General features: G+C 36.2%; 1 protein-coding gene across 1 annotated transcript in view; it reads left to right on the plus strand.

The window, feature by feature from the left end:
- The window catches only part of PREX2 (phosphatidylinositol-3,4,5-trisphosphate dependent Rac exchange factor 2), a 689,594-nt gene that overhangs the window by 245,701 nt on the left and 420,979 nt on the right, over positions 1-22,914 (plus strand). The window contains exons 7-9 of the mRNA XM_053715101.1: positions 6,267-6,400; positions 11,452-11,555; positions 17,339-17,488. Coding sequence (XP_053571076.1) covers positions 6,267-6,400; positions 11,452-11,555; positions 17,339-17,488 — 388 coding nt within the window. The remainder of the gene's footprint in view (positions 1-6,266; positions 6,401-11,451; positions 11,556-17,338; positions 17,489-22,914) is intronic.

Raw genomic sequence — 22,914 nt, forward strand, 5'->3', positions numbered from 1 at the left:
TTTTTTGTATGACATTTGACAAAGGTGTTGGACTACACCGAAATGTTATGTCGTTTTACTGATGACCTGAAATAAAAGTTATTTTTTACAAAGACCAGTGAGCGCCTTTTTGATGGGCCTTTGAATTTTGGATAAAGTGCATCCTGGCAGTTGCATGAGTTCGTAAGACTGTGGTTATCCTTCCTTGGGGATTTTTATATATATATATATATATATATATATCTATATATATCTATATATATGTAATATATATATATATATATATATATATATATATTACATATATATAGATATATATAGATATATATAGATATATATACACACATATGTTCTTTAAGGAACAGAATCGTAACTACTCTCCACACTATTGCTTTTACTGTTGTCTGTAGCTCTCTTTAAAGCTTTTTTTTTTTTTTTTTCATTTTAACCCCTTACAGGTGCTAGTTAGTAAAGCTCTGCATTTTTACAATGTGATAGAAGGTGTGCTTATTTGCAGACCAGTGGCGTTGCACAATGCAGTGTAGGAGCTGTAGGAGATTTTTAAAACTTTTAAATAGTCATCAAATGACTCCAGGATGTTGTCTAAAGTATTCCTGTGTGTCTTGGAAAGGTGCAAAAATACCTGTGTTCCAAAATGGCAGTGCCTAGTACGGAAATGCAGATTTTCACCAATTAACACCTTTAAAGGTTTAAAATAAGAGACTGGCTTTGAAGAGAGCTCAGAAGGTGAATAGTAATCCTGCTACTGTAGTTGTACCCAGCAGTTTAATGTCCCTTTAATGAAATTAGAATTTAATAAGTTTGAGAGAACTGTTTGTATTATTGATTTATGATCTATGATCAGACTGTAATTGATCTCAGATGATTTATATTTATAAAGGTGTTTTATTTCTGTGGGCTAGATTACAAGGAGCGCTAAAGTTAGTGTGCACACAATATTGAAATATTGCGCCCGCACTAACATATTAAAGTTGAAAGTAAGCGTGACCATACAAGCGCAAACTAAATTTGCACTTGTTGGATTACAGCGACTGAAGTAATTCCACAAAGGTTAGGTCTAAATAAAAGGTTGCAGCAAACACAACATAAATATATTAACATAAAGTGTTACACTCATACATACAGTATCTAATAAAACATTGTTCGTATAAATATTTTTAAAAAAGTTATAAGGGTTCAAAGAATAGTGTTTATATGACAATGGAAAGGGCTATGATGGATATACCCATACATATACATGTCTAAATATTTGTATGCATTTATATATACATGTGTATTTATGTTTATATGTGTATATATGTATGTATTAGCGCTGCAGAATCTGTTGGCGCTCTACAAATAACCAATAATAATAATAAATACATATATATACACACACACATATATATATATATACACATGTGTATATATATATATACTCTTTTTTTTCAGAATAAGTTGCAAACCTAGCCTCAGCAGATAAGATTATATAAATGATACCTTAGATCAGTGTTTTTCAACCAGTGTGCCGTGAGAGATCCTCAGGTGTGCCGCGGCAGACTGACAACAGTGCGGGGGTGTCCCTCTTTCAAATTTTGAAATATTGGTAGATATGTGACAGGCTCATCAAGCATCATTTACAACCATGATATTGACATTCATTCACAGACAAACATTATGATTGTTTGTGAATGAATGTCAATATGTCATGTATAGTTTGTAGGAGGCATGGCATGACAGCAAAGTACAGTGTGCGTGTGTATATATATATATATATATATATATATATATATATATATATATATATATCCTGTATTAGGCTACAATGTGTGATTTGTAAAATTTTGGGATGGTGGTGTGCCACAGGATTTTTTAATGTAAAAAAGTGTGCCACGACAAAAAAAAGGTTGCAAATCACTGCCTTAGATACAATGTAGCTGTACCGACTGATTTATGTACACTAAAACTTAACTCTTATTTTTTCAATATTTAAGCAACTAATCTAACTCTAAAAATACATTTGCATATTCTGTTCAGACTAATATTTGAACACATCATTCTATGTAGTTCTTATGTAGTGTTTAATGTTTGTATAGGGTTAAAATATGCTAAAAATATTATTGATAACAAACATTCACTTGTGGGAATACACATAACTTTGTGGCAATTTGTAAGCCACTTAATATAATCCATGAAAGTAAAAGCTTATATTGCTTTACAATATAATTTTTGTCCTTTTAGCTTGGTTGATATATATTTAGAATTTAATTATGTGGCTTTCACATATTTAATTAATCTCCACAGCCATCATGTCTACATTATAATGGCACTGACTGCCTTTCATGTTGACATTTGTATGCCATGTTTTATAGCCCATTATTGTTTTTGTTTTTTTCTAGAAAGGAAGTGACATAAATTCCTATATTGTAGATCAGCAAAGCAGAAATTTGCAGCCATCAAATGTCTCTATAAAATGCTAGTATAGGACCAGTACCAACTTCATTAACTACACATCTGGTTTTTCAGCTGAGCCGGAGGAACAGAACTGAAGAAACGATTTCCTTCCAGAAGGAAACATTTAGTACATGGCTTGGCTTTGCTAGAAAAAAAATGTATTTTTAGAATCAGTTAGGATCAAAGCATGGCTTAAATTCCCATACAAAACAGAGTGCCGAGCCTTTCTTTTTTATAAGCAGAAAGGATGAGACAACGACTTACCATCTGGTGGCATTTAACCCTTTCCATGCTTAAAGGGACAGTCTAGTCCAAAATAAACCTTCATGATTCAAATAGAACATGTCATTTTAAACAACTTTCCAATATACTTTTATCACCAATTTTGCTTTGTTCTCTTGGTATTCTTAGTTGAAAGCTAAACCTAGGATATTGTTCACTGTATGTGGTTACAAAGTGAACACCTATGCAGTAGTCAAAGGCCAATTCACTCGGCTAAAAAGAAACTGCAGCAGACAACAGGATTATGCCCAGGAAGCCAGATCTCTTGAGATGAGACTCAAAGAAAAGAAATATGTCCATAGTCATATCCAGGTAGCTAAAAAACAGGTAGCTTTACTACCCAGAGAGACCCTTCTACTTGATAAACCTAAAAATAGGGATTTGAACTTCAAAGGTGTTCACTTTGTAACCACATACAGTGAACAATATCCCAAAATTTGTGGAATAATCAAAAACACTTTCCCCTCTTGGCTGCTGATGACAAATTAACTAACCTGGTCAAAGAAGGGGTCAGGTGTTCCTATAGAAAGTGTGCTACTCTGGCATCCATTCTGTCCCCCACAGAGTTGAAACAGGAAATTCATTCCCAAAGCTTTTGGCTAAGACATTTTTGGGCATGTTCCGTTGCGGACATAAAAAGTGTAAGCCCTGTGAATATGTACAGATATCCGAAACGTTCTCTTCAACTATCAGTGGTAACATTTATGCAATAAAGGCTTGTCTCCACTGTACAAGCACTTATGTTATCTATCTCATAACTTGTACAGCTTGCAAATTACAGTATGTTGGGCTCACTTCTAGAGATATCAACTCTAGAATTAGGGAACACATATCCACTTTATCTAAAGATCCACTACTCCTTTGGTCCAACACTTTGCAACCAAACACAACTGTGAACTTAACTTGTTCCGATGGACAGCCATCAAAAAAGTAATGGTACCTAAGAGGGGAGGAGATCTTGACACCCTGCTTGCCAAAGTTTTCACTTTGAGGACCAGAATACCTCACGGATTAAATTCAAAATACAATTTAATAAACTTTTGGGAATAGACAGCAGGGCTGTATATCATTCTGTTAGCATCTGAATAGGGGTAATATATATAATATATGTATTATTATCCATAGATCACATACACTTATATTTTTCTGTCTCTATTATGTTTACATACTAATTTTTGTTCTTGTTATTTTTTAAAAAGCTTGAGAGCAATTGGGAATTTATTCTATAGTTTTCATATTAATTTATAATATAGCTTATTTCATTCTTCCATGACTAGACTTTTTATCACCATGGCTCCCATATGTTAAAATATCAAAATATCAAAATATTAATATGACAGATCTATTTGCATATTGTGTCTTTTCAGCCACCTTTAAATTGTAATAATATTTATTTTTCTTTATCTTGTGAGCAATTGTGGAAATACATTACTATAGTTTTCTGCCATTTATTATATATAATTGTTTATTATTTTCTATTTTTCTTATTATATTTATATATGCTTCCATTTGCTAAAAGAGATGTCAAATAATATACCAGGTTGCAGCAGTTTCTCTGCATTAATTCTGTCTATTAATCCTTTGTATTTACTTCTGTTCTGGTGCTGTGTTTAGAGGGCGGGCTCATTCAATTATTGCTTTTACCAATTAGAATGCTGATGCTACTTTTTAAACATCTTGTAAGGTGTAGCACCTTAGGTTATGATTACGGCTTTCACCGAAACTTGTGAACCCGCAGGTGCTACATCCTGTTATGCACTTTGTAACTACATCAAGTTTATATTTTTTAACACTTTTGATGCCTAAATAAAGAATTGAACTTTTTATCTGAGAGGGACTTTTACAGCTTTTTTTCAAAGTTTTAGAATGTATTACCCCTATTTTTAATAAAAAGGCAATAAACTCTCACTGTGGTGCATCTTAACAATTTAGTTATTTCCATCAGCACGTGGTCCAGAAATATTTCTAGACTTCGGTGTGTATTTTCTTTTCTTTGAGAGAAACCTCTCCATCTGCAATATTAGGGGCCCATTTATCAAAGGGCTTGCGGACCTGATCCGACACTGCGGATCAGATCCGCAAGACCTCGCTAAATGCGGAGAGCAATACGCTCTCCACATTTAACATTGCACCAGCAGCTCACAAGAGCTGCTGGTGCAACGCCGCCCCCTGCTGACTCGCGGCCAATCGGCCGCCAGCAGGGAGCTGTCAATCAACCCGATCGTATTCGATCGGGTTGATTTCCGGCGGTTCCTGTCCGCCTGCTCAGAGCAGGCGGACAGGGTTATGAAGCAGCGGTCTATAGACCGCTGCTTCATAACTTGTGTTTCTGGCGAGTCTGAAGACTCGCCAGAAACACGGCCCTTCAAGCTCCGTACGGAGCTTGATAAATGGGCCTGTTAGACTCTGGCACCTACTAAATAATATGCTTTTTAATGATCTAAGCTTTGCAGTTTTCATGATTATGTGGTCCCATTTTTCTTTTAATCTTCAAAAATAAACTTGTATATAAATTTGTATGTATTTAAAAAGAAAAGGTAAGGTTTTATTTATAGTTGTATGCTACAGCTTTAAACTCATCTACAGGTATTCATTTTTTCACTAAAACTTGAATTGGGTTATCTTCAAGGGATATTAAACCATACAATTATAAAATTACTTTGCAATATACGTAAATATTCATTCATCACTAGCTATCCACAATTTGATAAATGGGACCCTATATATTCACCTAAAGACAAATAAAAACTGTAAGCTACAGTACTGCTTAAACATGATTTCTTAATTTCAATAAAAATATAATTGGAACTTCCATGTCTCTAACAAATTGCCTAAAAGATCGGTAAATACAGTAGATTTTCATAATTAACAAACACACAATAAAAAGACAATGCAATAGCACTTTGTCATAAAAAATATATACTACTTATTTGAAGTTCAGACTAATTTTTAGTTATGTCTATTTAAACTCCCCCTGTATCATGTGACAGCCATCAGCCAATCACAAATGCATATACGTATACTCTGTAAAGACCGCTGCTCGGAGCAGGCGGGCGGAGATTACTGGAATTCAACCCGATCGAGTACGATCGGGTTGATTGACACCCCCCTGCTGGTGGCCGATTAACCGTGAATCTGCAGGGGGAGGCGTTGCACCAGCAGCTCACAAGAGCTGCTGGTGCAAAGCTGAATACGGAGAGCGTATTGCTCTCCGCATTCAGCGATGTCTGTCGGACCTGATCCGCACTGTCGGATCAGGTCTGACAGACATTTGATAAATATGCCTCTATAAGTGTAAATATAAAAAGACTGCCTATTTTTTTAATAAAAGTAAATTGGAAAGATTTTTTAAATTGCTGCTCTATCTGAATCATTAAAGTTTAATTTTGACTTGTGTGTCCCTTTAACAGTTTCATGCATCTTTTTGGCAGCCAAATAGTTAATAAAAATTTTCAAAAACCGACCAGTTTTATGATACTAAAAAAGGGGATAAAACCCGATGTTAACTTTACTTATGTATTTACTAATATATCTATTTATTATTTATATAGGGTTCCAGCATAACCGATACTTGCTCTGAGATGCTAATCCATGGAGTGCTGCTAAAAATCTCATCGGGAAATATTCAAGAGAGAGTTTTCTTTCTCTTTGACAATCTTCTAGTGTACTGTAAAAGAAAACACAGGTAAGTGGGAACAACTTTATTTGTATTAAGACTCTTGAAACTGTCAGGTTTTCAAGAGACATAAAAAACAGAGCACTGTTAAGTAGACATGCTAGCCAGCACACTACTTGTCACATAATACAAGTGAACACAATGCACAATTTCTAAACGGAAATACATTTCTAGTGTTTTTACTGTAACTAAGATAACAACGTATGTTACTGTAAGATTTAAAGGAACACTGAACCCAAATGTTTTCCATTAATGATTCAGACAGAGCATGCAATTTTAAGCAACTTTATAATTTACACCTATTATCAATTTTTCTTCATTCTCTTGCTTTCTTTATTTGAAAAAGAAGGCATCTAAGCTATTTTTTTGGTTCAGACCATGGAAAGCACTTGTTTATTGGTGTGTGAATTTATCCACCAATCAGCAAGAACAACCCAGTTTGTTCACAAAAATGGGCCGGCATCTAAACTTACATTCTTGCATTTCAAATAAAGATACCAAGAGAATAAAGACAATTTGCTAATAGGAGTCAATTACAAAGTTGCTTAAAATTGCATGCTCCATCTGAATCACAAAAGAAAAATTTTGGTTCAGTGTCCCTTTAAGGGAACGCTGAAACACCTCAAGAGCAAGAAGGGAGACACCGTATTTGTGCTGAAACTGGTGAGTTTAATTTGGTGTCTGGAGTGTAGAGGTGTAGGATGAGATGCAGGGAGATTCTTTGTCCATATGCCCAGATGAGAGATAAAACTGCTACCCTCCATACATGTTATTGTTTAGGGTTTGTTGGTATCACAGCACAGTGAACCCATTTTGCTTGTTTTAAATAGCCTATATTGGCTTTTATACGTCTTTTTATTTTTATGTGCATGAAGTTCAAAACTGATTCCTAGTTTATTTTAAAATTAAAAATATTAAAATGTATTTAAAACAGTGCTAAATTACACTTTTAAGAGGTAAACATGTACACAAATAAAATCTGAATGTTAACTAAATGTTAAAGGGACAGCAAGTTATAAACTCTCTTACACTATAAAAATACCAGCAAACATCAAAAATGAAAAGCACTCTGATGGCAATTCAAGGAAGTATAAATAAAATAAAAAACAGATGTTGCGCTAAAAAGCCAGGTAAATAATGTTTACAGAAAAATTATTTCACAAATATGACAGTATTTAATATATATTCATAAAAACCAATGCAATACAATTAATGCTAAGTAATATAGTTAAATAACCACTATTTAAAAAACAGTTTAAAAAACGGGGGGCACTGTCCCCTTCCAAAAAATATATAAGAAACTGTCCAGAGAAGTAATTGATCAGGATGATGATAGAAACCCAAATAGTAACGAGCACAAGTTCAAAAGTGTCTGAGTTCAGTATTCACGCTTGTGTGGCTACAGGCAACGCTATAGGCAAAAGAAAAAAGCAGGCAGCTTAGAAATGAAAATGCTAACAGCGAGTGTTCAGGCTAACACGCTACTACGTTAGCAATGTGGTATCAGCAGTTTAACCTCATTTGTTCGGCTACGACCTTCTCCCTCTATCGATCTACTGTTAACCTTCCGAGCCGGCTTAAGGGTCTACCTTTTAGGTATCCTGTCATCCTACTGTGAGTTTCCTGCGATATCCAACACCTTTACTTGGCGTGTAGTGGTTATTCTTCCTTCCGTATGGAATGATCACGTGATAAGTTTAGCCAATCAGATTCAGTTTCTCACTCTGTCAGCCACAGGATTGCAGACTTTGAAAATTTAACACAGAGTGCTCTGTAGTTAGAAAAGTCTTTCGTTCCAGGTTAAGAATACAATGGTCATCTACGCGTTTCAGCCTCCAACACAGGTTAACAGTAGATCGATAGAGGCGATCCACGGGAGAAGGTTGTAGCCGAACGAACAAGGTTAAACTGCTGATCCCCCATTGGTAACGTAGCAGCGTGTTAGCCTGAACACTTGCTGTTTGCATTTTCATTTCTAAGCTGCCTGCTTTTTTCTTTTGCCTGTACCATTACCTGTAGCCACACAATCGTGTATTCTGAACTCAGACGCTTTTGAACTTGTGTTCGTTACTATTTGGATTTCTATCATCATCCTGATCAATTATTTCCCTGGACAGTTTCTTATATATTTTTTGGAAGGGGACAGTGCCCCCCCCCCCCCCCCCCGTTTTTTAAACTGTTTTGTAAATAGTGTACCACCGCTGGTTATTTAACTATATTACTTAGCATTACTTGTATTGCATTGGTTTTTATGAATATATATTAAATACTGTCATATTTGTGAAATAATTTTTCTGTAAACATTATTTACCTATCTGTTTTTTATTTGCTTTGTTGTCTTGATCTCCTTTCTTGAAAAGCATACCTTAATAGAATAAGGATAAGCAATGCACAGTTGGGAGCTGGCTGCTGATTGGTGGCTGCACATATATGCCTGTTTTCATTGGCTCATCAATGTGTTAAGCTAGCTCCCAGTAGTGCATTGGTACTCCTTCAACAAAGAACACCAAGAGAATGAAGAAAAATTGACAACAGAAGTAAATTGGAAAGTTGTTTAAAATTGTATGCTCTGAATCATGAAAGAAAATATTTGGGTTTTGTATCCCTTTAAAACAAAAAAAAATATGAAAATGTTAATTGTAAACATGCAAAGATTTTATATTAGATATCTGTGTTTAGATATTAAAGACAGTCATCATCAGTTTTGAATTATTTAGTATCTATGTTTTCCTTTTAAATCGGTTTCTTAATTTTTAACTTCTGTGTGCCCAGCTAAAATCTTGACAAGAAACACATAGAATTGCCAAAGAGAACCAGTTTTCTAAAGATTGGCATGCTTATACCCAATCCAGACTGAGAAATGTGGATGGTATGCAACTACAGGAGTCTTAAGGGTCTTAATTGAGACTGTGGGACCAAATTATCATTATGCGAGCGGACATGATCCGATATTGCAGATCATGCCCGCTGCACATCGATAAATGCCGACAGCATACGCTGTCAGCATTTATTATTGCACCAGCAGTTCTTGTAAACTGCTGGTGCAATGCCGCCCCCTGCAGATTTGCGGCCACTAGCAGGTTTGTGTCAATCAACCCGATCGTATTGAATCAGGTTGATTTCTGTTGATTTCTGTCCGCCGCTCAGAGCAGGCGGAAAGGTTATGGAGCAGCGGTCTTTAGAGCGCTGCTTTATAACTTGTATTTCCGGCAAGCCTGAAGGCTCACCAGAAACACGGGGCATCAAGCTCCGTACAGAGCTTGATAACTATGCCCCTGTGTCTACACCTCTACAGGCCTATCTGGATTTGTATTTAGGCTTTCAAACATGTCTGCTACAGTGTTGATGGACAGAAAAAACTGTCATCATATTTGTACAGGAAAGTTGGACAAGTTCATATCCTCTTGATTTGGACTAACCAAGGTATAACTCACAATCACAGATAAATAGCTTCTCTTCTCCTGTGTGATGCAGATTCGGTTTCCGCCAGAAAGGTTGAAATTGTAGGGCCTGTCACAGCCTTTGTCCTGAAGCACAGGGAGATCTAGTTCCCCCCTGACTAACTCATAAGTAACTTAGTAGGCTTAACTAATTTCAAGACCCACACGTCTTACAGACTGGAATACTATTGGCAAGAAAGACAAAAAACGCCACTAAGTTTGACGTTTTCACATAGCAAACTCTAATGGATTGGAATTCACTACTTTTTTAAAAAGTGTCAAGGTAAAATTAAATGAAGTAGGTAGAGTTTTACAGAGTATTTGGCAGGTTTTCCCAACACCACTAACTCTATTTTAAACCTGGTCGCCCTTTGCTCTTTTCATATTTGTGTACATTTTTAACTCCTCCAAGGTAATCTCAAGCAAAACAGGAAAAGGGCCCGACACATACTGAGTAGCGCAACATTCCATTCACTTTAAAAAGATTCTATGGATATCTGCATATTCTATTTTGCGCACTCATCTCATTTGGGTTTTGCTGAACTCTTTAAGAATCTGACATGTATATCTATTGTTGATATATTATTTATTTCTGTAGTTTTTGTAGGTTTGCAAACACGGCATCATGTATTTTATAGTCTAAAGGAAATCTCAGGAAAGTATTTTAGCATTATGTAAATTGTTTGCATTTCTGAACTTGGCCCCTAACTTTACTTTAGATATATATCATCTCCTACATTCATGTATTTCCTTAAGGAAACAGCAGGAATTAATAACAACAGAACTTGCTGACGATCTTGTTATAAAAACATCAGTAAATAATGTGAACAAAAATTAATTATAGTCTAACCTATAAGCTGCATGTTGGTTACTTTTTTATGGAGCATTTTTGTAGAGTTTAAAGCTATATAACACAAGTAAACATATGAGAAAATATGAGTATTTTTGTCTTCTTTTGTATCTGTGACGGTCTCTCTTTCCTTAATTTCCTGCTCCTTCTAGCACTTGATTTATTTTTTTAGAACATTATTTTTTAGCTGGAATTTTTTATGTGCTGTAGTTTAATTGCAGCTACAGTATTGGTTTGAAGATGAAAAAAACGTATTTTGTGGTCTTTATATCATTTATCTCTTATAGTCAGAAAACTATAACCTTCCTTGGCCTTGTGAATCAAAGAAATTTAGATTTTTTATTTTTTTTTAAGAACATGGTGTCTCTGTTTCATATAATCTCTTGTCCCCCTGCTTCTTCTGATGATGACGATTTACTGTTTGATTTTATGTTTGCAAAGATGAATCTAACTAGGACATATTTTTCAGTGCTTGATAAAATATTGTATTCATTTTATGACCCAGGGTCAATAAACTAGCATTCAATGGGTTTTGCTTCTACAACATCATTAAACTAAGCACTCAACAAGCTAGGCCCTTGTGCTGTGTAGTTATATGAATCATTTAAAAGCAATTAAAAGTTGAATTTTATTTGACAACCTTCAAGGAATAATTTCCTCATCTGGACTTCACAACCTTCAGAAAACTATTTGACCCTACGTAATTTTATGTTTGTGAGATAATAATATTTTATAGCAGGGAACTAACATCCATCTTTTTTCATCTCAAGACGTTTGAAAAACAACAAAGCATCCACAGATGGGATTCGTTATATTTTTCGAGGTCGAATCAACACAGAGGTCATGGAGGTTGAAAATGTTGATGATGGAACAGGTGAGTGTATCGCAAAAAACTGGAACCAACATTAGTGATCACAACTCATCTGTTTAGTTTGGTTTTATAGATAAATTAAATGGAGATAATACTCAAAAAATATACTCAAAAATATATTTATTCAGTCTAAAAGAGGGTATTTTGAAGGACAGATAGAACTGTGTGTTATATAGACCAAAAGCAATAGTCATAGGACTACAATTCTCTACCATAAAAATGTCTATTTTATGAAGTACATTTCAGAAACAATATACATATTCATCATATTATTTTTCCCCTATTTTATTATTATTTTTAATAGACTTTCTCAATAGGGGCACATAAAAATATTTTAAAGCTTTATTATCATGTATATGAAGGAACTGCAAAGACTTCAATGCGAAATATGGAAAACATGCTAAGATGAAGCTGTTTAAAATGATTTTAAGACTAACAGGAAATGTATGATTGTAACCAATCAATTGCCTATTTGCTGATAAGTCCCACGATTCTGTTAGCAGGCATGAACTACCAACATAAAATCATGAAATTCTCAAAGCTAGAGTCTTCACAAGCTTAATACTGTTTCATAGCTGTCCCTTATTTCCTTTAGCAGGGTTGAGCTGAAAAGGAACTGCAAAATAATACAGACTTGTTAACAAAATGACAGTGGCAAACTTTATCGCAAATCGGGTGAATCACATAAACTGCGCCGCCAGATGCTATACTGTCGTAAGTTGTAAAAACTGGCGAGGTTCAGAAATGTGTGCAAATACATATTTCTGGCAAAGGCAGTATAACATATTGCAGCGTGTTACAAAAAAAAATAAAAAATGTTGAAATCACACATGAAAATCTAAACGGCTAGAAAAATTTAAACCAACACATCAAAACACCATTCAAAACCCCTAATCTGCCATCCCCCCACATCGCAACTACTATTTAAAGTTATTAACCCCTAAACCGCCAACCCCACACAATTCAAACCACTATATAAACATATTAACTCATAATCCGCCATCCCCCACATTGCAATTATTAATAAAATGTATTAACCCCAAACCACTACCCCCCCCCCCCCCAATGAAAACCACTATATAAACCTATTAACCCCTAAGGGTAGGTTTTTTTATTTTGAGTAATGTTAGTTGTTTTTTTTTAGTAATTTAGTTTTTTTTCACTTTTTATAACTGTTTATCATTTTTAATGTAGTTAGTATTTTTATTTCATGTAAGTGTATTTTAATTGGGGTTAAGTTTTGGGGTGTTAGGTAAGGGGGCTTAGTTTTTAGTTAAATATTTTGCGTAATGTCGGTTGGCGGTTTAGGTTTTAATAGTTTTATTAGATACTTTGCGTTGTGGGGGTTGGTGGTTTAGGGGTTAATAGTGTAATTAAATACTTTATGTTTTGGGGGTTGGCGGTTTAGGGGTTAATAGTGTAATTACATACTATGCATTGTGGGGGGTTGGCAGATTAGAAGTGAATAGGTTAATTAGGTACTTTGTGCTGTGGGGAGTTGGCAGTTTAGAGGTTAAAATGTTTATTATTAGGTAGTTTGTATTATGGGGGGTGGCAGTTGAGGGGTTAATACATTTATTAGGTAGTTTGCATTGTAGGGGATGGTGGTTTAGGGGTTAATATGTTTATTAGACATTGCAATATGGGGGCATGGTGGTTAAAGGGTTGATATTAGGCATGTGTTAGGTGATGATAAGGCTTCCGGGAGTTACAGTACTTTTATACTCAGCACAAGGCATGCTGCACCGGCCTATGTGTGGTGAGGTGAAAATGGAGTAAAATATCTTCATTCTGCGTGTGTAAGTCCTTGCGCTGAATATCTGGGGGTCCATCCGATAAAAATCGTTGCCCGCAAAAGCCGGCAACGCCAATATTTGCGCGGGTTTGGTGTCACATATACGGTGTAACCTAGAAGTTACGCGCGTATATTTCTGCCGTCGCCCGTAGTTTTTTGGGCTATAGGCAGGTATACCAAACCAGCGCAGTTTGGTATCCAATATGCAGCGTAAGGACTTACATGGCGAAAATGGAGAAAACTTACTCCATTTTCACCTCGCCACAAAAAGCAGTCGTAAGAAGCCTTACGCTGACTATTGGAGCCCTGTAACTCCCTAACCTGCCTGCTAAAATAAACCTAACACCTAACGCATGCGCAATGTCTATCTCCCTGTCAACCGCGATCTTCTAAAATAAACCTAACACCTAACGCATGCGCAATGTCTATCTACCTGTCAACCGCGATCCCCCCCCCCCCCCCGAAATCCCTAATAAAGTTATTAACCCCTAAACCGCCGCTCCCTGACCCCGCCGCCATCTACATAAACTAACCCCCTACTGTGAGCCCCTAAAACCGCCGCCATCTACCTTATCTATCCCCTAATTAGAACCCCTTACACCGCTGTCATCTACCTTATCTATCCCCTAATCTGACCCCTTACACCGCCGCCACCTATATAAAAATTATTAACCCCTAATCTAATCCCCCTATACCGCCGCCAGCTATATTAATATTATTAACCCCTAATGTAAGCCCCTTACACCGCCGCCATCTCTATTAAAATGATTAACCCCTAATTTAATCTACCTACCCCGCCGCCAGCTATATTATCTATATTAACCCTAAGTATATTATAGTTAATATAGGTATTACATTATATATATTAACTATATTAACCCTAATTATATTAGGGTTAATATAGTTAATATAGTTACTATAGTATTTATATTAACTATATTAACTCTATCTAACCCTAACACCCCTAACTAAATTTATATTAAATTAATCTAATTCATTTATAAACTAAAATATTCCTATTTAAATCTAAATACTTACCTATAAAATAAACCCTAAGATAGCTACAATATAATTAATAATTACATTGTAGCTATGTTAGGGTTAATATTTATTTTACAGGTAAATTGTTAATTATTTTAACTAGGTATAATAGCTATTAAATAGTTATTAACTATTTAATATCTACCTAGTTAAAATAATTACCCAATTACCTGTAAAATAAATCCTAACCTAAGTTACAAATACACCTACACTATCAATAAATTAAATAAACTACAAACATCTATCTAAAAATACAATTAAATAAACTAAACTAAATTACAAAAAAAAAAAAACACTAAATTACAAAAAATAAAAAAAAGATTACAAGATTTTTAAGCTAATTACACCTATTCTAAGCCCCCTAATAAAATAATAAACCCCCAAAATAAAAAAAATTCAAAGAAGAATTCTTCCTCCGGCGATGTCTTCCTCCAAGCGGCAAAGAAGAATTCTTCCTCCGGCGACGTCTTCCTCCAAGCGGCAGCAAAGTCTTCATTCTTCCGGCGGCATCTTCAATCTTCTTTCTTCGCTTCGCCGCGGAGCATCCATCCCGGACGACTACTGAACTACGAATGAGGTACCTTTAAATGACGTCATCCAAGATGGCGTCCGCCAAATTCCGATTGGCTGATAGGATTCTATCAGCCAATCGGAATTAAGTTAGAAAAATCTGATTGTCTGATTGAATCAGCCAATCAGATTCAAGTTCAATCCGATTGGCTAATCCAATTAGCCAATCAGATTGAGCTTGCATTCTATTGGCTGTTCCGATCAGCCAATAGAATGCGAGCTCAATCTGATTGGCTGATTGGATCAGCCAATCGGATTGAACTTGCATCTGATTGGCTGATTCAATCAGCCAATCAGATTTTTCTAACTTAATTCCGATTGGCTGATAGAATCCTATCAGCCAATCGGAATTCGGCGGACGCCATCTTGGATGACTTCATTTAAAGGTACCTCATTCGTAGTTCAGTAGTCGTCCGGGATGGATGCTCCGCGGCGGCGGATCGAAGAAAGAAGATTGAAGATGCCGCCGGAAGAATGAAGACTTTGCTGCCGCTTGGAGGAAGATGTCGCCAGAGGAAGAATTCTTCTTTGCCGCTTGGAGGAAGACATCGCCGGAGGAAGAATTCTTCTTTGCCGCTTGGAGGAAGACATCGCCCGGATCGGATCAGGAGTTCGGTCTGGTGTGGTGAAGACAAGGTAGGGAGATCTTCAGGGGGGTAGTGTTAGGCTTTTTTAAGGGGGGTTTGGGTGGTTTTAGAATAGGGGTATGTGGGTGGTGGGTTGTAATGGGGGGGGGTATTGTATTTGTATGCAAAAGAGCTGAATTCTTTGGGGCATGCCCCACAAAAGGCCCTTTTAAGGGCTGGTAAGGTAAAGAGCTTTGAAATTTGTTTCATTTAGAATAGGGCAGGGAATTTTTTTTATTTTGGGGGTTTATTATTTTATTAGGGGGCTTAGAATAGGTGTAATTAGCTTAAAAATCTTGTAATCTTTTTTTTATTTTTTGAAATTTAGTGTTTGTTTTTTTTTGTAATTTAGTTTAGTTAATTTAATTGTATTTTTATATAGATGTTTGTAGTTTATTTAATTTATTGATAGTGTAGGTGTATTTGTAACTTAGGTTAGGATTTATTTTACAGGTAATTGGGTAATTATTTTAACTAGGTAGATATTAAATAGTTAATAACTATTTAATAGCTATTATACCTAGTTAAAATAATTAACAATTTACCTGTAAAATAAATATTAACCCTAACATAGCTACAATGTAATTATTAATTATATTGTAGCTATCTTAGGGTTTATTTTATAGGTAAGTATTTAGATTTAAATAGGAATATTTTAGTTTATAAATGAATTAGATTAATTTAATATAAATTTAGTTAGGGGTGTTAGGGTTAGATAGAGTTAATATAGTTAATATAAATACTATAGTAACTATATTAACTATATTAACCCTAATATAATTAGGGTTAATATAGTTAATATATATAATGTAATACCTATATTAACTATAATATACTTAGGGTTAATATAGATAATATAGCTGGCGGCGGGGTAGGTAGATTAAATTAGGGGTTAATCATTTTAATAGAGATGGCGGCGGTGTAAGGGGCTTACATTAGGGGTTAATAATTTTAATATAGATGGCGGCGGTGTTAGGGGCTCACTTTAGGGGGTTATAGATATAATATAGCTGGCGGCGGGGTACGGGAGCGACGGTTTAGGGGTTAATAACTTTATTAGGTTGCGGCGGGGTACGGGAGCGGCGGTTTAGGGGTTAATAGCTTTTTTATTGTTAGGATAGTGAGGGGGATAGCGGATAGAGGGTTAGACGTGTCGGGCTATGTTAGGGAGGCGTGTTAGACGTGTCGGGCTATGTTTAGGAGGCGTGTTAGACAGTGCGGGTGATTTAGACTTTAGTCAGGTTTTATAGGCGCCGGCAGTTTCTAACGTGGCGCAAGTCACTGGCGACTCCAAAAATCTGTACTTACGCAGATTTCTGGACATCGCTGGTTTGTGAGACTTGCGCCACTTTAGCAAGTGACGGCGCCGCATATTGGATGGCTCGAGTTGCGAGCTTAAACTGCGGGCGACGTGGGTTCCCTCACTTGCGCCGCAAACTGCGATCTATATTGGATCGCGCCCCTGATACCGACTGGCGACTACAGTTCTATGACGTGTCATATATACATGTGTAACTTGTCTTCTGCGCCATATATGTGATCGCTTGATTAGACTAAAAATTGCTGACGATGTGTTTGGCGGCCATCGCCACATATGTGATCGCACCCAATGTATTAAATGAACACAAAATATTAATAGGTATACTTTCTAATAAGGTTATCGTAAACTCTTATTTTATGTCAGGTCATTGCTTTTCAACATATTTTTCCTCATATTCCGTAATTTATTTCTATTTTTTTTGTCCTCTCTCTAGCCGATTTCCACAGCAATGGTAATACAGTAGTCAATGGCTGGAAAATTCATAACACAGCCAAGAACAAGTGGTTTGTCTGTATGGCAAAAACATCGGAGGATAAACAGGAGTGGCTGGAAGCAATCTTAAAAGAGAGAGAAAGAAGAAAAAGTAAGTGTTAGTTTAATGTATGTCTAGGTTGCAGGTTGTGGTTTATTTTTTATATTTGAATGTTGATAACATACAAGATCTATTGTTTATAACACAGGGGATCTGTGCATTCTGTGCATTCTGTATTCTAATGTGATATTTTTAAGACACATAAATAGACAGAATAAAATATTTGCTTACACTGGGCCACAGTTACTCATTTGTTTAATGTATTAATGGTATCTTACAAACAATAGTAATTAGTACTATTGCTAATATTGTTATGTTTATTATATGTAATGTGTCCAAAAATTCCAACAAGGGAAGACAGACTGTGACAGAAGGGCCCTGCTCCTGAGAGAGTTTACAATCTAAGTGGTAAAGACAAAAGGTGGGATTCTACCACTGATTTACACCACACAGCTAGGAAAGAAGTCTGTGATTCAGTATTCAACTAAGAATATCCCATATTTGAGCTGTAATAGGCAAGCTATATTATTCAAAAGACCCATGAAACCTCATAAGCATTTTCACAATACACTTTTAACCCTTAAAGGGACACTGAACACAATTTTTTTCTTTCGCGATTCCGATAGAGCATGCAATTTTAAGCAACTTTCTAATTTACACCTATTATACATTTTTCTTTGTTCTTTTGTTTTCTTTATTTGAAAAAATAGCATCTAAGCTATTTTTTTTTTTTGGTTTAGAACCATGGAAAGCACTTGTTCATTGGTGGGTGTATTTATCGGCAAGAACAACCCAGTTTACTCACCAAAAATGGGCCGGCATCTAAACTTACATTCTTGCATTTTAAATAAAGATACCAAGAGAATGAAGACAATGTGATAATAGGAGTCAATTAGAAAGTTGCTTAAAATTGCATGCTCTATCTGAATCACAAAAGAAAAAATTTGGGTTCAGTGTCCCTTTAAATTGATCACAATAAAGTTTACTGTGTGGGTAAAAAACATAATTTATGTAAGAACTTACCTGATAAATTATTTTTTTTCATATTGGCAAGAGTCCATGAGCTAGTGACGTATGGGATATACAATCCTACCAGGAGGGGCAAAGTTTCCCAAACCCCAAAATGCCTATAAATACACCCCTCACCACACCCACAATTCAGTTTAACGAATAGTCAAGTAGTGGGGTGATAAAAAAAGGAATAAAAAGCATCAAAAAAGGAACTGGAAATATAATTGCGCTTTATACAAAAAAATCATAACCATCATAAAAATGGTGGATCTCATGGACTCTTATCAATATGAAAGAAATTAATTTATCAGGTAAGTTCTTACATAAATTATGTTTTCTTTCATGTAATTGGCAAGAGTCCATGAGCTAGTGACGAATGTGATAGCAATACCCAAGATGTGGAACTCCACAGAAGAGTCACTAGAGAGGGAGGGATAAAATCAAAACAGCCATTTTCCACTGAAAAAATTAAATCCAACTAAAACAATAAGTTGTTTTCTTATAATTGAAAAGAAAAAAACTTAAAACATAAGCAGATGAATAAAACTGAAACAGCTGCCTGAAGAACTTTTCTACCAAAAACTGCTTCCGAAGAGACAAATACATCAAAACGGTAGCATTTAGTAAATGTATGCAAAGAAGACCAATTCGCTGCTTTGCAAATCTGATCAACTGAAGCTTCATTCTTAAAAGCCCATGAAGCGGAGACTGATCTAGTAGAATAAGCTGTGATTCTCTGAGGCGGGGCCTGACCTGACTCCACATAAGCCTTATGAATCAAATGCTTTAGCCAAGATGCCAAGGAAATGGCAGAATCTTTCTGACCTTTCCTAGAACCAGAAAAGACAAACAATAGACTAGAAGTCTTCCTGAAATCTTTAGTAGCTTCAAGATAATATTTCAAAGCTCTTACAACATCCAGAGAATGTAAGAATCTCTCCAAAGAATTCTTAGGATTAGGACACAAAGAGGGGGCAACAATTTCCCTATTAATGTTGTTAGAAATCACAACTTTAGGTAAAAATTTAAATGAAGTCCGCAAAACTGCCTTGCCTTGCCTGATGAAAAATCAGAAAAGGTGACTCACATGAATTCAGAAACTCTTCTAGCAGAAGAAATAGCAAAAAGGAACAACACTTTCCAAGAAAGTAGTTTAATATCCAAAGAATGCATAGGCTCAAAAGGAGGAGCCTGTAAAGCTCTCAGGACCAAATTAAGACTCCAATGAGGAGAGATTGATTTAATGACAGGCTTGATATGGACCAAAGCCTGAACAAAACAGTGAATATCAGGAAGTTTAGCAATCTTTCTGTGAAATAAAACAGAAAGAGCAGAGAATTGTCCCTTCAAGGAACATGCAGACAAACCTTTATCCAAACCATCCTGAAGAAACAGTAAAATTCAAGGCATTCTAAAAGAATGCCAGGAGAATTTATGAAAAGAGCACCATGAAATATGTCTTCCAAACTCTATAATAAACCTTCCTAGAAACAGATTTACGAGCCTGTAACATAGTATCAATCACTGAGTCGGAGAAACCTCTATGACTAAGTACTAAGCGTTCGAAATTCCATACCTTCAAATTTATGATTTGAGATCCTGATGGAAAAACGGTCCTTGGGACAGATCTGGTCTTAAAGGAAGTGGCCATGGTTGACAACTGGACATCCGGACAAGGTCCGCATACCAGAACCTGTGAGGCCATGCTGGTGCTACCAGAAACACAAACGAATGTTCCATGATGATCTTGGAGATCACTTTTGGAAGAACTAGGGGCGGGAAGATATAAGCAGGTTGGTAAAACTAAGGAACTGCTCCGCCTGAGGATCCCTGGACCTGGACAGGTACCTGGGAAGTTTCTTGTTCAAATGGGAAGCCATCAGATCTTTTTCTGGAAGATCCTACATCTGAACAATCTGAAAAAAACACATCTGGATGGAGTGACCACTCCTCCAGATGTAAAGTCTGATGGCTGAGATAATCCACTTTACAATTGTCTATACCTGGGATATGTACTGCAGAAATTAGACAAGAGCTGGATTCCGCTCAAGCAAGTATCCGAGATACTTCTTTCATAGCTAGGGGACTGCAAGTCCCACCCTGATGATTGACATATGCCACAGTTGTGACATTGTCCGTCTGAAAACAAATGAATGGTTCTCTCTTCAATAGAGGCCAAACCTGAAGAGCCCTGAAAATAGCACGGAGTTCTAAAATATTGATTGGTAACCTCGCCTCTTGAGATTTCCAAACCCCTTGTGCTGTCAGAGATCCCCAGACAGCTCCCCAACCTGAAAGACTTGCATCTGTTGTGATTACAGTCCAGGTTGGATGAACAAAGGAGGCCCCTTGAACTATACGATGGTGGTCTAACCACCAAATGAGAGAGAGTCTAACATTGGGATTTAAGGATATTAATTGTGATATCTTTGTATAAACCCTTCACCATTGATTCAGCATACAAAGCTGGAGAGGGTTCAAATGAAAACAAGCAAAGGGGATCGCGTCCGGTGCTGCACTCATGAGACCTAAAACTTCCATGCACAAAGCCACTAAAGGGAATGACTGAGACTGAATTGTATTCATCTCTTGTCTGTTAGAGACAGAGTCATGGACACTGAATCTATCTGGAAACCTAAAAAGGTGACCCTTGTCTGAGGAATCAAGGAACTTTTTGGTAAATTGATCCTCCAACCATGTCTTTGAAGAAACAACACTTGTTGATTCGTGTGAGATTCTGCAGAATGTAAAGACTGAGCTAGTACCAAGATATCATCCAAATAAGGAAACACTGCAATACCCTGTTCTCTGATTACAGAGAGTAGGGCACCGAGAAACTTCGAAAAAATTCTTGGAGCTGTCGCTAGGCCAAATGGAAGAGCGACAAATTGGTAATGCTTGTCTAGAAAAGAGAATCTCAGAAACTGATAATGATCTGGATGAATCGTAATGTGAAGATATGCATCCTGTAAGTCTATCGTGGACATATAATGACCTTGCTGAACAAAAGGCAGAATAGTCCTTATAGTCACTATTTTGAAAGTTGGCACTCTTACAAAACGGTTCAAAATTTTCAGATCCAGAACTGGCCTGAATGAATTTTCTTTCTTTGGGACAATGAATAGATTTGAATAAAACCCCAGACCCTGTTCCTGAAATGGAATTGGTATAATTACCCCTGAAAGCTCTAGATCTGAAACACACTTCAGAAAAGCCTGAGCCTTCACTGGATTTGCTGGAATGCATGAGAGAACAAAAACCTTCTCACAGGAGGTCTCATTCTGAATCCTATTTGATACCCTTGAGAGACAATGCTCTGAATCCAATGATTTTGGACAGAATCTGACAAAATGTTCTGAAAAAAATGTAATCTGCCCCCCACCAGCTGAACTGGAATGAGGGCCGCACCATCATGCAGACTTTGGGGCTGGCTTTGGATTCTTAAAAGGCTTGGATTTATTCCAACATGAAGAAGGCTTCCAATTGGAACCAGACTCCTTGGGGGAAGGATTAGGTTTCTGTTCCTTATTCTGTCGAAAGGAAGGAAAACAATTAGAAGCTTTAGATTTACCTTTAGATCTTTTATTCTGAGGTAAAAAAACTCCCTTCCCCCCAGTGACAGTTGAAATAATGGAATCAAACTGAGAACTAAATAAATTGTTACCTTGGAAAGAAAGATATAGTAATCTAGACTTAGATACCATGTCAGCATTTCAATGTTTGAGCCACAAAGCTCTTCTAGCTAAAATAGCCAAAGACATAGATTTAATATCAATGTTGATGATATCAAAAATAGCATCACAGATAAAATGATTAGCATGTTGAAGCAAGCGAACAATGCTAGAAAAATCATAATCTGTTTCCTGTTGCGCTAAGCTTTCCATCCAGAAGGTGGATGCAGCTGCAACATCAGCTATAGAAATTGCAGGCCTGAGAAGATAGCCAGAAAATAAATAAGCTTTCCTTAGATAAGATTCAAGTTTCCTATCTAAAAGATCCTTAAATGAAGTACTATCTTCCATAGGGATAGTAGTATGTTTGGCAAGAGTAGAAATAGCCCCATCAACTTTGGAGATTTTTTCCCAAAACTCCAATCTGGCTGCTGGTAAAGGATACAACTTTTTAAACCTAGAAGAAGGAATAAAAGAAGTACCAGGCCTATTCCATTCCTTTGAAATCATATCAGAAATAGCATCAGGAACTGGAAAAACCTCTGGAGTAACCACAGGAGGTTTATAAACAGAATTTAAATGTTTACTAGTTTTAATATCAAGAGGACTAGTTTCCTCAATATACAAAGTAATTAACACTTCTTTCAACAAGGAACGAATATACTCCATCTTCTAAATCAGATAGATCCTCATCAGAGGAGGATAATTCAGTATGTTTTCGGTCATTTGAAAATTCATCATCTTTATGAGAAGTTTTAAAAGACCTTTTACGTTTATTAGAAAGCGGAATGGTAG

Source organism: Bombina bombina, chromosome 5, assembly GCF_027579735.1.
Source record: "Bombina bombina isolate aBomBom1 chromosome 5, aBomBom1.pri, whole genome shotgun sequence".
NCBI classification, from domain to species: domain Eukaryota; kingdom Metazoa; phylum Chordata; class Amphibia; order Anura; family Bombinatoridae; genus Bombina; species Bombina bombina.